The 11,842-nt window shown below is 42.6% G+C and overlaps 1 protein-coding gene across 1 annotated transcript in view; it reads right to left on the bottom strand.

The window, feature by feature from the left end:
- Positions 1-1,723: 1,723 nt before the first annotated feature.
- The window catches only part of ofcc1 (orofacial cleft 1 candidate 1), a 71,324-nt gene continuing 61,205 nt past the window's right edge, over positions 1,724-11,842 (bottom strand). The window contains exons 21-23 of the mRNA XM_034109155.1: positions 7,498-7,695; positions 2,024-2,150; positions 1,724-1,893 (exon numbers count right to left, since the gene is read on the bottom strand). Of these exons, the coding sequence (XP_033965046.1) occupies positions 1,820-1,893; positions 2,024-2,150; positions 7,498-7,695 (399 nt within the window). The 3' untranslated portion in view covers positions 1,724-1,819. The remainder of the gene's footprint in view (positions 1,894-2,023; positions 2,151-7,497; positions 7,696-11,842) is intronic.

The raw sequence follows: 11,842 nt of genomic DNA, 5'->3' as shown, positions 1-11,842 counted from the left end.
AGTGGGAGAAAAGGTGGTAAAGTAGGACAAATGGAGCGAGAGAAGAGCTTCCTGTCATCTTTGAGGCAGCGTCTCTGCTTAATGTTCATTAGGGGGCTGATTGAATTGGGGGGTGTAGCACTGTCACTGTTAATGGAGTGATCTCTAATTGGAGCGCATTAGCTCTATAGGTTCTGGCTACTGTCAAAGGCAGACAGAAGGACACAGAGCAGCGCGAGGGGCTCACATCCTGCCAACGCTAAAGAAATACACCAAATTAAAGAAAATGTCATTATCTGTGCAAACAGTGGAGATACACAATGTAGAATTATGCCAACATTTAAAATCCCACATGGACTTAAAATAAAATGTCATCCCAATACTGCCCTGCTTTCCACTTTTCACAACAATACTGATATTATTCCCAGTATTTGTCACGTTATACTGTTTGTCATGTAAATATTGCTCTGTATTTCAATGTTATAAGAGTATTTTTTTAAATAGTTATTAGAATAGTTTGGTCCTTTTTATTACAACTTATCTTATGTTACTGTGTTTAGAGTGTGCACCATACTGTATACACCAAGGCACATTTTGTGTGTGTAAACCTTCTTGGCAATACATCTAGTTCTGATTCTGATTTCTGATCACATGTTTTGCCATTTTTCTCTTCCTGTTTTGCAGACATGTGGGCCCACAGAGCTGTTAGGATCTGAAACAGGGGTGTGTGTGTGTGTGTGTGTGTGTGTGTGTGTGTGTGTGTGTGTGTGTGTGTGTGTGTGTGTGTGTGTGTGTGTGTGTGTGTGTGTGTGTGTGTGTGTGTGTGTGTGTGTGTGTGTGTGTGTGTGTGTGTGTGTGTGTGTGTGTGTGTGTGTGTGTGTGTGTGTGTGTGTGTGTGTGTCCACATCCCCCCAGGCCACGACTGTGATGGTTTGAAGAGCAACTTCAAGGCCAAAGTAAGGTGTGTACCTGATAATGGCGAGCACGAATGGCCCCTCTACCGCCATCTAAAAAGACCCAGGAGTTGATCCGTAATGGCCGCCTATAAAGGAACATCATCATCAATGAAAATGACAGGTTATTAAGATCCGATTTTAGGAGGGGGGCTATGGCTTTAGTATGATAGGTCAGCTATCTATAAAACCTTTAAAGCCCGGCCCTGGACGACATCAGTCCCGTCTCCCATCTCCCGCGCCCTGTGCCAGAGACACATGCTAATAAGCTCACAACCTTTAATTAAGCAATATGTGTAAGTAGGCAGCCATTATGGCCTGATTTGTGAGCCACTTCATTACACTGAGCACCGGCTAGCAGGCACATATTCAATACAAATCAAGCTGGCCTGAATATTATCCCGCTTAATGTGAAGCCAATATTGATATTTTATCACTCGGGTTCTGATTAGTGACTTTATAGAATCTTCATTTTTTAGGCAGGGCTCAACACCTTACATTGTACTGTTTCTGAACTATCTTTATTAGCTTTCAAGTAGTTCGCATTCTATTTATTGTTTTGTACTTACTTGCAGAGGTATGCTTTTACAATTCAGTTTTTCTGATGAGTCAAACTCCCATAATTCACATTTCAACTCTATAACACATGAGAAAGTGAGAAAGTGCTGCACAATTGTATACACTGTAGCTTTTGAAAAGTAATCAGATATTTGATACCACATTTTCCAGATGATGGCAGCAATACAGCGTTAGTTGAGCTGCTCAGTGAGAAATATTCCGTTTTTAATATTTGAATTCAACAAGGAGGACAGAGTTCAAGTCAAACAGACGGTTGATAAGATAACTCAGTCGTTTAGCGGCCATCTATCTTATCCTTTGCTTGGATATCATTGCCGGAGGTCTTGCAGTGCGAAACTGGAGCCACACCCGCTTCCTCCTACGGGCTCGACGCGGTGGAACCCTGAGGGAGCGAGAGCCGACAAAACTGAGCAAATGCTGCTAAACAAACAGCCGCTAGGATCGAAAGGTAAACAAGGGTCACGTGTGAGATGAAGTGAGGAGGATTACTGATTGTACCCAAATGCACTTACGCCCAAATGGCTTCTTCCGTTTTCGAAGCTGGTGTGAGGCACCTTCCTTGTCCTCTCTCTGATTGGTCGATCCCTGGCTGGGCACCATCAGCGTTGCATTGTCCATCCCTTCCATGTCACCAATCACCTTAATGCGGGAGCAACAATAAATGAACAGCTGTTTCCGGGGGCCACATGCACCAAATACAGGTTGGGTGACAGTCAGTGAGATTGGCAGGAGAACGGAAATGCTCCTGGAGGCCTGAGAGGAGTGTTGTCACGCACAGACTCTACCTCTGAACTTGGAGGAGAAGCAGAAATGGAGACTTTGTATGACACACTCCCTCCAGTCCCAGAGGGGAAACGGCTCTCACAACTCCAGCTTGGCCTACTTATGTACAGGGATATGAAATACAACTTAAATCTCACCGGTATAAGCCATGATAAAACGATGGATCGTAAATGTGTCTGTAAACTTGATATATCTCTTCTATAAATATAGGAACAAATGATATTGTGGTGCATAAATAACGATCGGTAATGTGATAAAATGATGTCACATTCTTTCCTCACACCTTCAGCTCTATATTTCATACAGCATGAAAAAAAAAAGGTAGGCTGGCACATCTCAAAAGTTGCAAATTACACAGCAATTGAGCAAAGTTGAAAAAATGTGCCACCGAGTGCTTTCTTTATCTGGAACTAGAATAAACTTGCCAGATAATTACATGCGGTGTACTTTGGAGAAGTCCTCCTGCTAAGCAGATATGGCTGCCAGGGAGGCATTAATCTCCTCATGCAACATACAGTATGGAGCCAAGGACATCCCCCCCCTTCTCTTTCTCTGTGTCTCTCATATGTGTGCAGGACAGATAGCACACACACTTCCTTTCCTGTGTAAATCGTATTCATATTTCTGAGGGCTGCCGATGACCTCACGGCAAATGAAGCGTGGGTCCTCAGCGGCAATCAAACGTGCGGCAGAGTAATTATAAAACAGGGGACGAGGGAGAGTTGATGCCATTTGTCAATTCATGTTTCTGTAAGGTGTTTTTTTCTCCTCCTTAATTTCTTCATATTCTCTGCATTGTAAATTAGGTCAATATTGGTCCGAGGAAGAGTCATGTGGGCTGAGTCATGCAGAGGCGAGACAAAGGGTGCTTTAATGGGAGATTTGATGGCATATTATCATCATGAGGTGTCCCTATTCCTCATCTTCTCTGATCCTCGCCTGTCCTTATTATCATCAGATGTATCAGCTTTGTAATTATAAAAATCTCCCGACTACAAGGGGATGTCCTCTGCTGATTACACAAAGCACACGTAACACAGCAGTCCTCCCTGCTGATAATTAAATGTGATACAGTTAAAACCCGACTATGTGAATCAACTGCATACCTTTTGTCTTTCTACAAATGGTGGAGCACGGCCCGCCCCGGAGAGGGAGAGAAAAAAGCTGAAATTGCCGAGAAAAGTGTTTTTATTTATACAAGTCGCTGGAGATGCTCATCATCAGCGTTTTTTCCGAGCCATAAATAATTTGCGGAGAGAGGTAATATTCAAGCTGGCAGAGCTTTAGTTGTGCATCTTTAATGGAAGTTTTACAGAAGCTGAGCCAGTTCGTGCATATGCTGCTGCCTCCCATATGGAGGAGAGGAGACAAAAGGGGCACAGTTGGCTTGTCCTATCTTTTTATAAGTCCATCGACACTTAAATGCTAGCCCCGGAGAAAAAGCGACACAGGGGGACATAAACCCACTGTGGTTTTAGGAGGGAAGATAATGACTTTGTCTGCATTAATTTCTTCATCAGCCATCTTGTTTCCTCAGACAGAGTGGTTATGAGGCCCTCTCTGAAGGTCCTAGGTTATATAGATGCATTTCCCTGCATAATCCCGGCCCTAACAGTTGTTGTCAGCAGTGCATTGTGCGAGTTGGCAGCTGGGGAACATCTGTTTATAGGTAATGAGTGTTTGAGAAGCTACACCTCACTTTACCTTTAATGTGTTTTATTGGAGCACACTGATGGGAGCGCGCCTTTAACTTTTTTCTATTGTTGTGAATCAGCGAGAAGATTCCTTCAACATGGCCACCATTAGGAACAGCGGCCCTGGGCGACGCGCTTGATGAGAGCATATGATGGATCATTAATATTAACTTCTTTAAACAGAATACAATATGCAAGTCAATAAAGACTTCATTTTATGTTTTACTGCGAACCCACAACTCAGAATGTAATCCTGCCTCTTTGTTCGTGCCAACATGGGAAGATAACAACTTCAATAATGGCTGAATAAACATCGGAAATGTTTCGTTTCTCATGACTCCTGCTCCATTTCTCACCCTCCAAATCAAACAGGACACACCTCGCGGTTATGTTACATGCACACAGTGTCTATAGCTCAGGGCACTTCTTCCAGGACTTGTTCTTAAGGTGTTCGTTTAGACCTATTTTGGATTTAATTGTGTGGGTATTATGGAAATACTGGCCCCTGGAGCTTTGGTCATGTTAGTCTAAGGGAGGAGCGGGTCCTTCGGGGCATTGGTGTCCAGGACGCTGCCTGAGAAAACACTGCTCTTAAAGGGAAATGAGTGATCAGTCAATATTTCCTCAGTAAATGGAAACAGACTTAAAAAGATGATTATTCTTCTGAGAGGGAGTTCAGGTTTTTCTCATTATCACCCTAAGTGTCAGTGTAATACAAATAATAAAATCCTAGTGCATAGTGTGTTCTAAATTAAGATGTCGAAACAATGATAAGCTTATAATAAAACCTGTGTGGAAATGTCAAAACACCTCAGTATTTTGCTTAGAGTAAAACTAATGACATTATATTTTTTATTGCTCAAACAGGATTCATGCTACATAACCGCATCACCATAAACCATGCCACTGTTCAGATAAGTGAATAAAGTAATAAGCCCATGCAGAAAGACCCATAACATTGCTTTAAAATGTCATAAATCTAAGAACAGATGGGACTCCTCTGCATTACTGTGGTCACCATCGTGGAGCCTTCATCTATTTCATTCTTTATTTTCTATCTATTTAATTTTTTGCAGAAGTGCCTGCGCGGCTCTTATTTCTCTCTGAGGAGCTGTCACCTTACATCTGAAGGCCAGTTTGTACACAGCGCCCTGTCTCAGTGTGTGTATCGCTGCCAGAATTATATAAAGCGCTAATAAAATCAGCTCAAGTGTTCTTCCGAGTGGTGGGGATGCCCTTTGGTGGTTCCCGGATCTTGCTCTATACTGTACATAAAACCAGTCTATATATTCAGGGGAGGATTAGTTTTGAATATGTAAAGTGGGGGTCCGCGCTGAGAGGGGAAGGGGAATGGCATAGTGCTCTCTCGGCGATGCTGCGCGTCGGTGTTATCGCTCCCCTCTACCAGCGGGTGAAAGAGGGTGCCACCGGCGTCTCTGCTACTGGAGGTCCCTGCCTGTTAAGTTGCAAGGAACAGACAGCAACACCCAAGAGACACAGTGTGTGAGAAAAGAGCAACAGAAAGATTGTGTGTGTGTGTGTGCACGTGTTTTCCAAGGACATTTACACCTATCTTTCACTTAAGATGGCCTCGATGAAACTCCCTTCACAGTTTAAAGAATGGAGTCAGCACAGTAGAAAGAATTGCAAAGTAGTATTTATGATGTCGAAGATATTTAGAAAAAATAATGTAGAAACATAAATTACAAAAATGACTTAGTATTGTGTGTCGAAAAATAAAAAAAGCCTAGTATAGTATTTACATTTATTTTAAAAACATAGTCTAGTATGTCAAAACAATTCTGAAAACGTGACTTAGTATTGTATACCAAAGAATAATCAAACAATAGTATTTTATATATATATATATATATGATGTATGACATACTTTACTCTCAGTAAGCTAATGTGTTGTTTGTGTTTGTTTTTGAGTGTAGTACATATGTGTCGTCATCTGTATCTGTATGTTTTTGTCTAGAAAAATAACAGTTTTTCACACAGGAAGTGATGATCTGTGCATCTGTATCAGAGTCGAATAGTGTGTGCTGTTTGGCTCTGAACAATCCACCCAGATGTCTCATCTGCTATGCACAGGTCTAGAGGGGCACACACACGCACGCGCACGCACACACACGCACGCGCATGCGCACGCACACGCACACGCACACGCACACGCACACGCACACGCACACACACACACACACACACACACACACAGTGCGACGACACCAGTAATAAATATACCATGCTGTGTGTTTACTCACATAAGCTCACCATCACTCAAATTATGACGGAGAACCATTAGAACGCGAAAGAGCCTCAGAGCTAATTGTTAGCGCACAAAACCCCCTCCTTCCTCACTCCTCTGACATTCAAACTTCAAAATATTAATTTGGTCGGGATGATCCAGGTTGCTCTTGGGCGACTGACAAAATGATTGAGGAAAGGAACGACTTCCTGCCGCTGTAGCAGGAGTCACAAACACTGCTTTTAATTAGGCAGCAATCTGGGAATCAGTCTGTGTCTGACCTGCCTGTTGAAGGACGGAGAGCTAAATATAAGTTGCAATGGGTACGATGCCTGTCAATGTGTGCGTATTCTGCTATCTACAAAATACGTCATCAACAGTTTTAAATAGATTGAGATGCTGAATTGTCATTATTAGAGATTGTAAAACGATGAAACGGGCAGAATAGAAAAAGGTGAGTTGTGTTGACTCGGTTGTCCTGAGCAGCGTTTATAGATACACAGTAAACTAAGTCTTGATTTGATTCTCAGGGCACATCCTGTCATTTACTATTTGAAGAGAATAAATCATTGAAAATGTGGATAACGCAAGAAGAAAAAAGAATAAGGACCTAGTTTCTGCATCCAATTCTGTCCTTACCCTTTTTTACTCTCGATTGCAGAGAAAGTCTTCCTCACCCTCTCTATGTCCATGTTCTCTTTCATTGCAAACTTTAGTTAAAATAGATCTTTGCTGGACTTAATATGGGGGCGGTTTTGGCGCAGTGGTTAGAGTGTTGATCATCAGATCAAGGGGCGTTGGTGAACTCCAGTTCGAAACCCGCCTTGGCGTCAGGCCGTTGTGTCCTTGGGCAAGACGCATTTGCTCCTGTGGGTAATGTCCACAATATTGGCATTTACATGTCTAATATGTGTAATATGTCATTGTAAAGCGCTTTGAGCACCTGTAAAAGCGCTCTAATTAAAAAATGTAATCCATTATTATTATTATTATTAATATCTTGAACATTTAAATAATCTCTTGTTTATCACGACAACAGATTCCGACAGTTTTAAATCCATGATGTAAGGATGTCTTCTCTGTATTTATGGACAATTGTTGTATCGAGTGTATTTCTCATAGTACCCTTCATACTGAAAAGCCTGTCGTACGTAATCTCATTGGCAATAATAGCAAGTAGAATTAGCCCTGGATATCCTGAAAGACAACTTGTGTCCCACAGGTTTTTTTAAATAGGAAAAACTTGATGTTGATATCTCACCTCAACGATAGCCCCGTCCGGTTGACGGAGGAAGTGTCTGTATCTCTGTTTCTGCCCACTCAGGTACAGAGTGTAGACTGCCACATGGGTGCTGGTCTCCCCCTCTGGTGGGGGTTCACCCTCCCTTGGGGGGTCATTAGGGACTGCTGAGCCTGCCAAGGGGTCCTCTGCTGTCCAGATATAGTCGTAAACTGTAACCTAATCAAGCAAAGACATTAAAATACATTATGATAAATTGATGATAATGAAAAACTCTAAGATCCTGCATAAAAATAAGGTTTAGGATTAGAGTTTGTAATCAATGTACCGTATATTATAACTGGCTTCAACCCACTGAGTTGCTCATTTTATTTACATACAACTGCGTACACCAGATAAGCTCCACTGGTGCATCAGCCGCTGATTCCTAGAGAGTCCTGTGGGGCCTGATCTGTGGCAGGTAAAGAGACAGGTTGTGTTTGTGATCATGCATACATATGTATAATCCTGGTGGCAGGCTTGTTTATGACTCTTTGTGTGTCTGTGTGTGTGTATTGGGGGCTTACACACCTGTAATGCGCTGCCCTTCTGTATTAGGGTGAGACACGGGGAGCAAGCGGAGCGTGTAACGTGTTATATAGGTCATGTAACTCGGAGTCATCCATGTGTGAAGATCATGGAAGCTCTTTCCCCCTCTGATAGTGTCTGCGGGTGAAGCTTTAATGTGTGTTGATCATGCATTAGGCTGGATCTTATACATTATTTCAACTTAAAGGCAACTTTGTTTATCCCAATGCAACAACATTAAATGAATGAAAATATCGAACTGTTGTTTGACATAAATCCTGTGTTCCTGCTTCAGACTTCCGGGCAAAGTGAGGCCCTTATGTCCTGTTCTGGGATGTGATAATTACTAGCAAAAGGCGCTTTCACACCAAGTACTTTGCCGTACTTAGTTCATGAGAACTTAGTTCATCAGAACTCTTTAGTTCTGATGAATTAAAGAGCAGATCGCGTTCACACGATCCTGAGGGAGGATTAGGCAAATGAAGCCGCTGACATCACTTCTTCTTCTGCTTTGGGTTTACTGGCAGGCCGCAAACAACTTCACGGCGTATACTGCCACCCGAAGTCCCCGGCCGGAAGTCCCCAGCAGCTTCTACTGAAGCCTTCCGAGTAAATCGCCAGAACGCCGACATCTCCTCATCTCCACCGCTCCCACGTTTTATTTTGTGTTGCCATAAGTTAGTCTCTCTCCGTTGGTGCGCAGGGCTAATGCTAATAATCTTAATGCGAGTAAATAAAATGGCGGCTTCACAAAACCCTTTGGGAGTTTTACGGGGCGTGGTTTGCAATCCGCCCAGCCAATCAGAAATGGGAACTTTTCACCACCTTTTCAGTCCCTGCTAGAGAGCAGGTACTTTCATGGGAGAACAAGTTCTCATGAATTAAGTTCTAGTTCCGGATTTTTTTGGTGTGAACGCACATTTTCGGAACTATACTAGGAAAAGTACTCCGGTGCAAAAGCGCCTATTGAGTCACATGTATAAAACTATTCAAGATTCAAATATCCAAAGATTTAAAGGCTTTATTCTGAAAGGCAAAAAAGGTCAATCGTAGTTGTTGGACTTAAATATCTCAGTTCCAGGCTCCTCCAACAGTGCAACATACAATATAGTTAAGAAATAAGGAAGTACTATCCCTAACTTAACGTACATTTTAGGCTAATTTGAACACCAAATGACCTAATTTTGACCCCCCCATGCTGTCTTTTTAACTCTGAGTCATAACACATACCATGGTCACGTTAAAGCACCAATGGCGTTAGTAAAAACCTGCAAACAGTCTGTACGTCCATCTGCTATAGGGAGAAATGTAAGCCATAATGCAAAAGTTATCCAACACCCAAGACTCATACCAGGTAAAAGCTAATGGACCCACTCACACACACTTGGAGTAATGACAAGGAGGAAGTTTTTCCAAGTAGTTTCTTAAATTCAAGGTGACCTCCTAATTGGCTGCGTAATTATGATTGGTTTAAAAATACAGAAAAAGGGAAAAAGGTAAACTCATTCAGCAGGCCGTGAGTGGCAGGGTCAAGCTGAAGGAGAGGTTTAATTTGGTGTTGTATCGCTGTCAACCCGCACTTATAAACGGTTAGCCAAACACAACTCTAGGCACTTCACCGAGAAAACAGTGGGAGCCATTACCGCACTCGTAATTGGAGACGTTGCATAAACGGCAAACCAGAGGAGAAAGGACCTCATTGTCAAAACGTCAAAGAGTCACGAGTGCAGAAAGACTAGCGAAGAACATTTAAAAAACGTGTGTGTGTGCATGTAAGGGGGAGGTAAGGACGCAAGGATGCATCTCTTGAACGCTAATTAAGACGCTCATTAGTGAAAACGCCTGAACTGCGCCTTGCCTCCAGCTTGGCCTCTGCCCACACTGGAGGAAACTGATTACCTGAGTCCTTTAAGTAATCAGCACCTCTGCTAGGCAGCAATCAGTCTGTTTGGATAGTGTGTGTATGTTGAATTGCTGCTTTTTTAAGGAAATACAAGTGTGTGCAGAAACTCCCAGGTTCGTTTCCTACATTGTGTGGCTCTTGTAGGACGATACAGTACAAATCACAACCATTTAAAGTCACGAATATGGAGAGAACTGACATCTTTCCCGCTGTGCTAGCCACAGGAAGTCCGGCTATTACCCTGTGAAGGCCCAACTCAAGGGTTTCATAACCCAAACTGTACAGGGGTGATAGAAACACCATGTATGCAGCCTCCCAAGTCACTTTGGCTAACACACCTGCTTAAATCCCCCTGTTTGTATGTTTTTTGGCTTGCATGAAAATAGATTTTTCTTTATGTTAGCCATGCCACCATCCTACGCTAATTAGCACGTGAAATCCAGTTGACAAGACTAGACAAAAGCTTGAAAAGGTGTTTGTGTGTTCGGTTTGGGTGATGCCATTTCATGCAATGCACCATGGCTCTCAGGACGCATCACCGCCAAGACACAAAAAGGGAAAGAGCATTAGAGGGGCCTGTCTGCTCGACACTACTCTGTTCTGCTCTGTTGTGTTGCGTTATGGTGCTAGCCTGGCTTCTAGCCCTAGCTTGAGTGCTCTCTCCACTCCACCATTGTTCCATTTGATAGCACTAAGTGACTGATTTAGGTTCAATGCCTGCATGGAGCAGACAGGCCAGCTGTGGGTTAAGCAGATAGCATTCAAGTGAGCTAACCCAATTGAAACCCAATCAAGCCGGGATTTATTGTTGGGGTCTGTATTTAGAAATCTGATAGAGTCTGCATCAGTCCCTTGACTTGCATCAGGAGAGACGGGCCTTATTTATTTTAGCGGAGGACTATAAACGGCTGTTTTCCAGCAGGGACATCAATTTCAGGATTTGTAGACATTACCGCAAATGCACACAGAGGACGGGAGGGAGTGACAGGGGCACAGGAAGTGGGGATGACACAGCTGCAGACATGGCTCCATGGTTCACAAATAGAGTCTGCCTTTCTCAGAGAAGATACGATTTCACACCAACCGAATGATACCGTATGAAAGCAACATAAAAGCAATCGGCACTTAAATGCATGTGCCTGTGGATAACTTTTTTCTTTTAAAATGGGCTGACATGTTGTGAAAAATGCCTGACCTGTCAATCATGTTTATTCAAGTGTTCAAATATAAAGTCTGTCAAGAGATGGATTTATAATTATTTCACTGTGGTGTTAGTGTAAGGCCAAAAAGAAAGGCACCACTGCTTCAAACATTAAATGGATATTATTTTGTGTTGTGTTTAAAAGAAGGGCCGTAGTTTGAGTTAGGGAAAGTACAAGTTGTTGAGATTTGTTTTCTGTCTGGTTATTTAATATTTGTGTTACTTTTTTGATACTTTTGGCTCACATGCTTGATTAGCATTTAAACGTGCCTCTAACAACTAAAAAGAGGGAGGAAAGTATTTCAGAGAAAGTGGGAATTAAACAGTCATTTTCCATTGTCCTTTACTGTCATACATATCTTCATATCTCCTTCATTTCGTTGGACACAAACAAAGCACATTATAGTTACAATGGGAATCACTCCCGTTCAAAAATGTGAAAGTCACCCATCGAGCCACCATTTTGAAAACACTACCAGAAGGGGGGATGCATCAGCGATTAATAAACACAAACCAACAAGGGCCCAGAGTGAGTGAGTTATCCATAGCCATTAAATATTAAGCTTTATGGAGAGAGGGAGTTTACATGTGTGCTTAAATGCATCAGTGTATGATGTATGATGGGAACACACATGTGTTTCGCTGAACTGAAGGGAGGAGAGAATTAAGGAGAAGTCTCCACGGTCGGGCAGGCT

Source organism: Pseudochaenichthys georgianus, chromosome 20, assembly GCF_902827115.2.
Source record: "Pseudochaenichthys georgianus chromosome 20, fPseGeo1.2, whole genome shotgun sequence".
Lineage (NCBI taxonomy): Eukaryota > Metazoa > Chordata > Actinopteri > Perciformes > Channichthyidae > Pseudochaenichthys > Pseudochaenichthys georgianus.
This window is presented reverse-complemented; position numbering and strand designations above follow the sequence as displayed.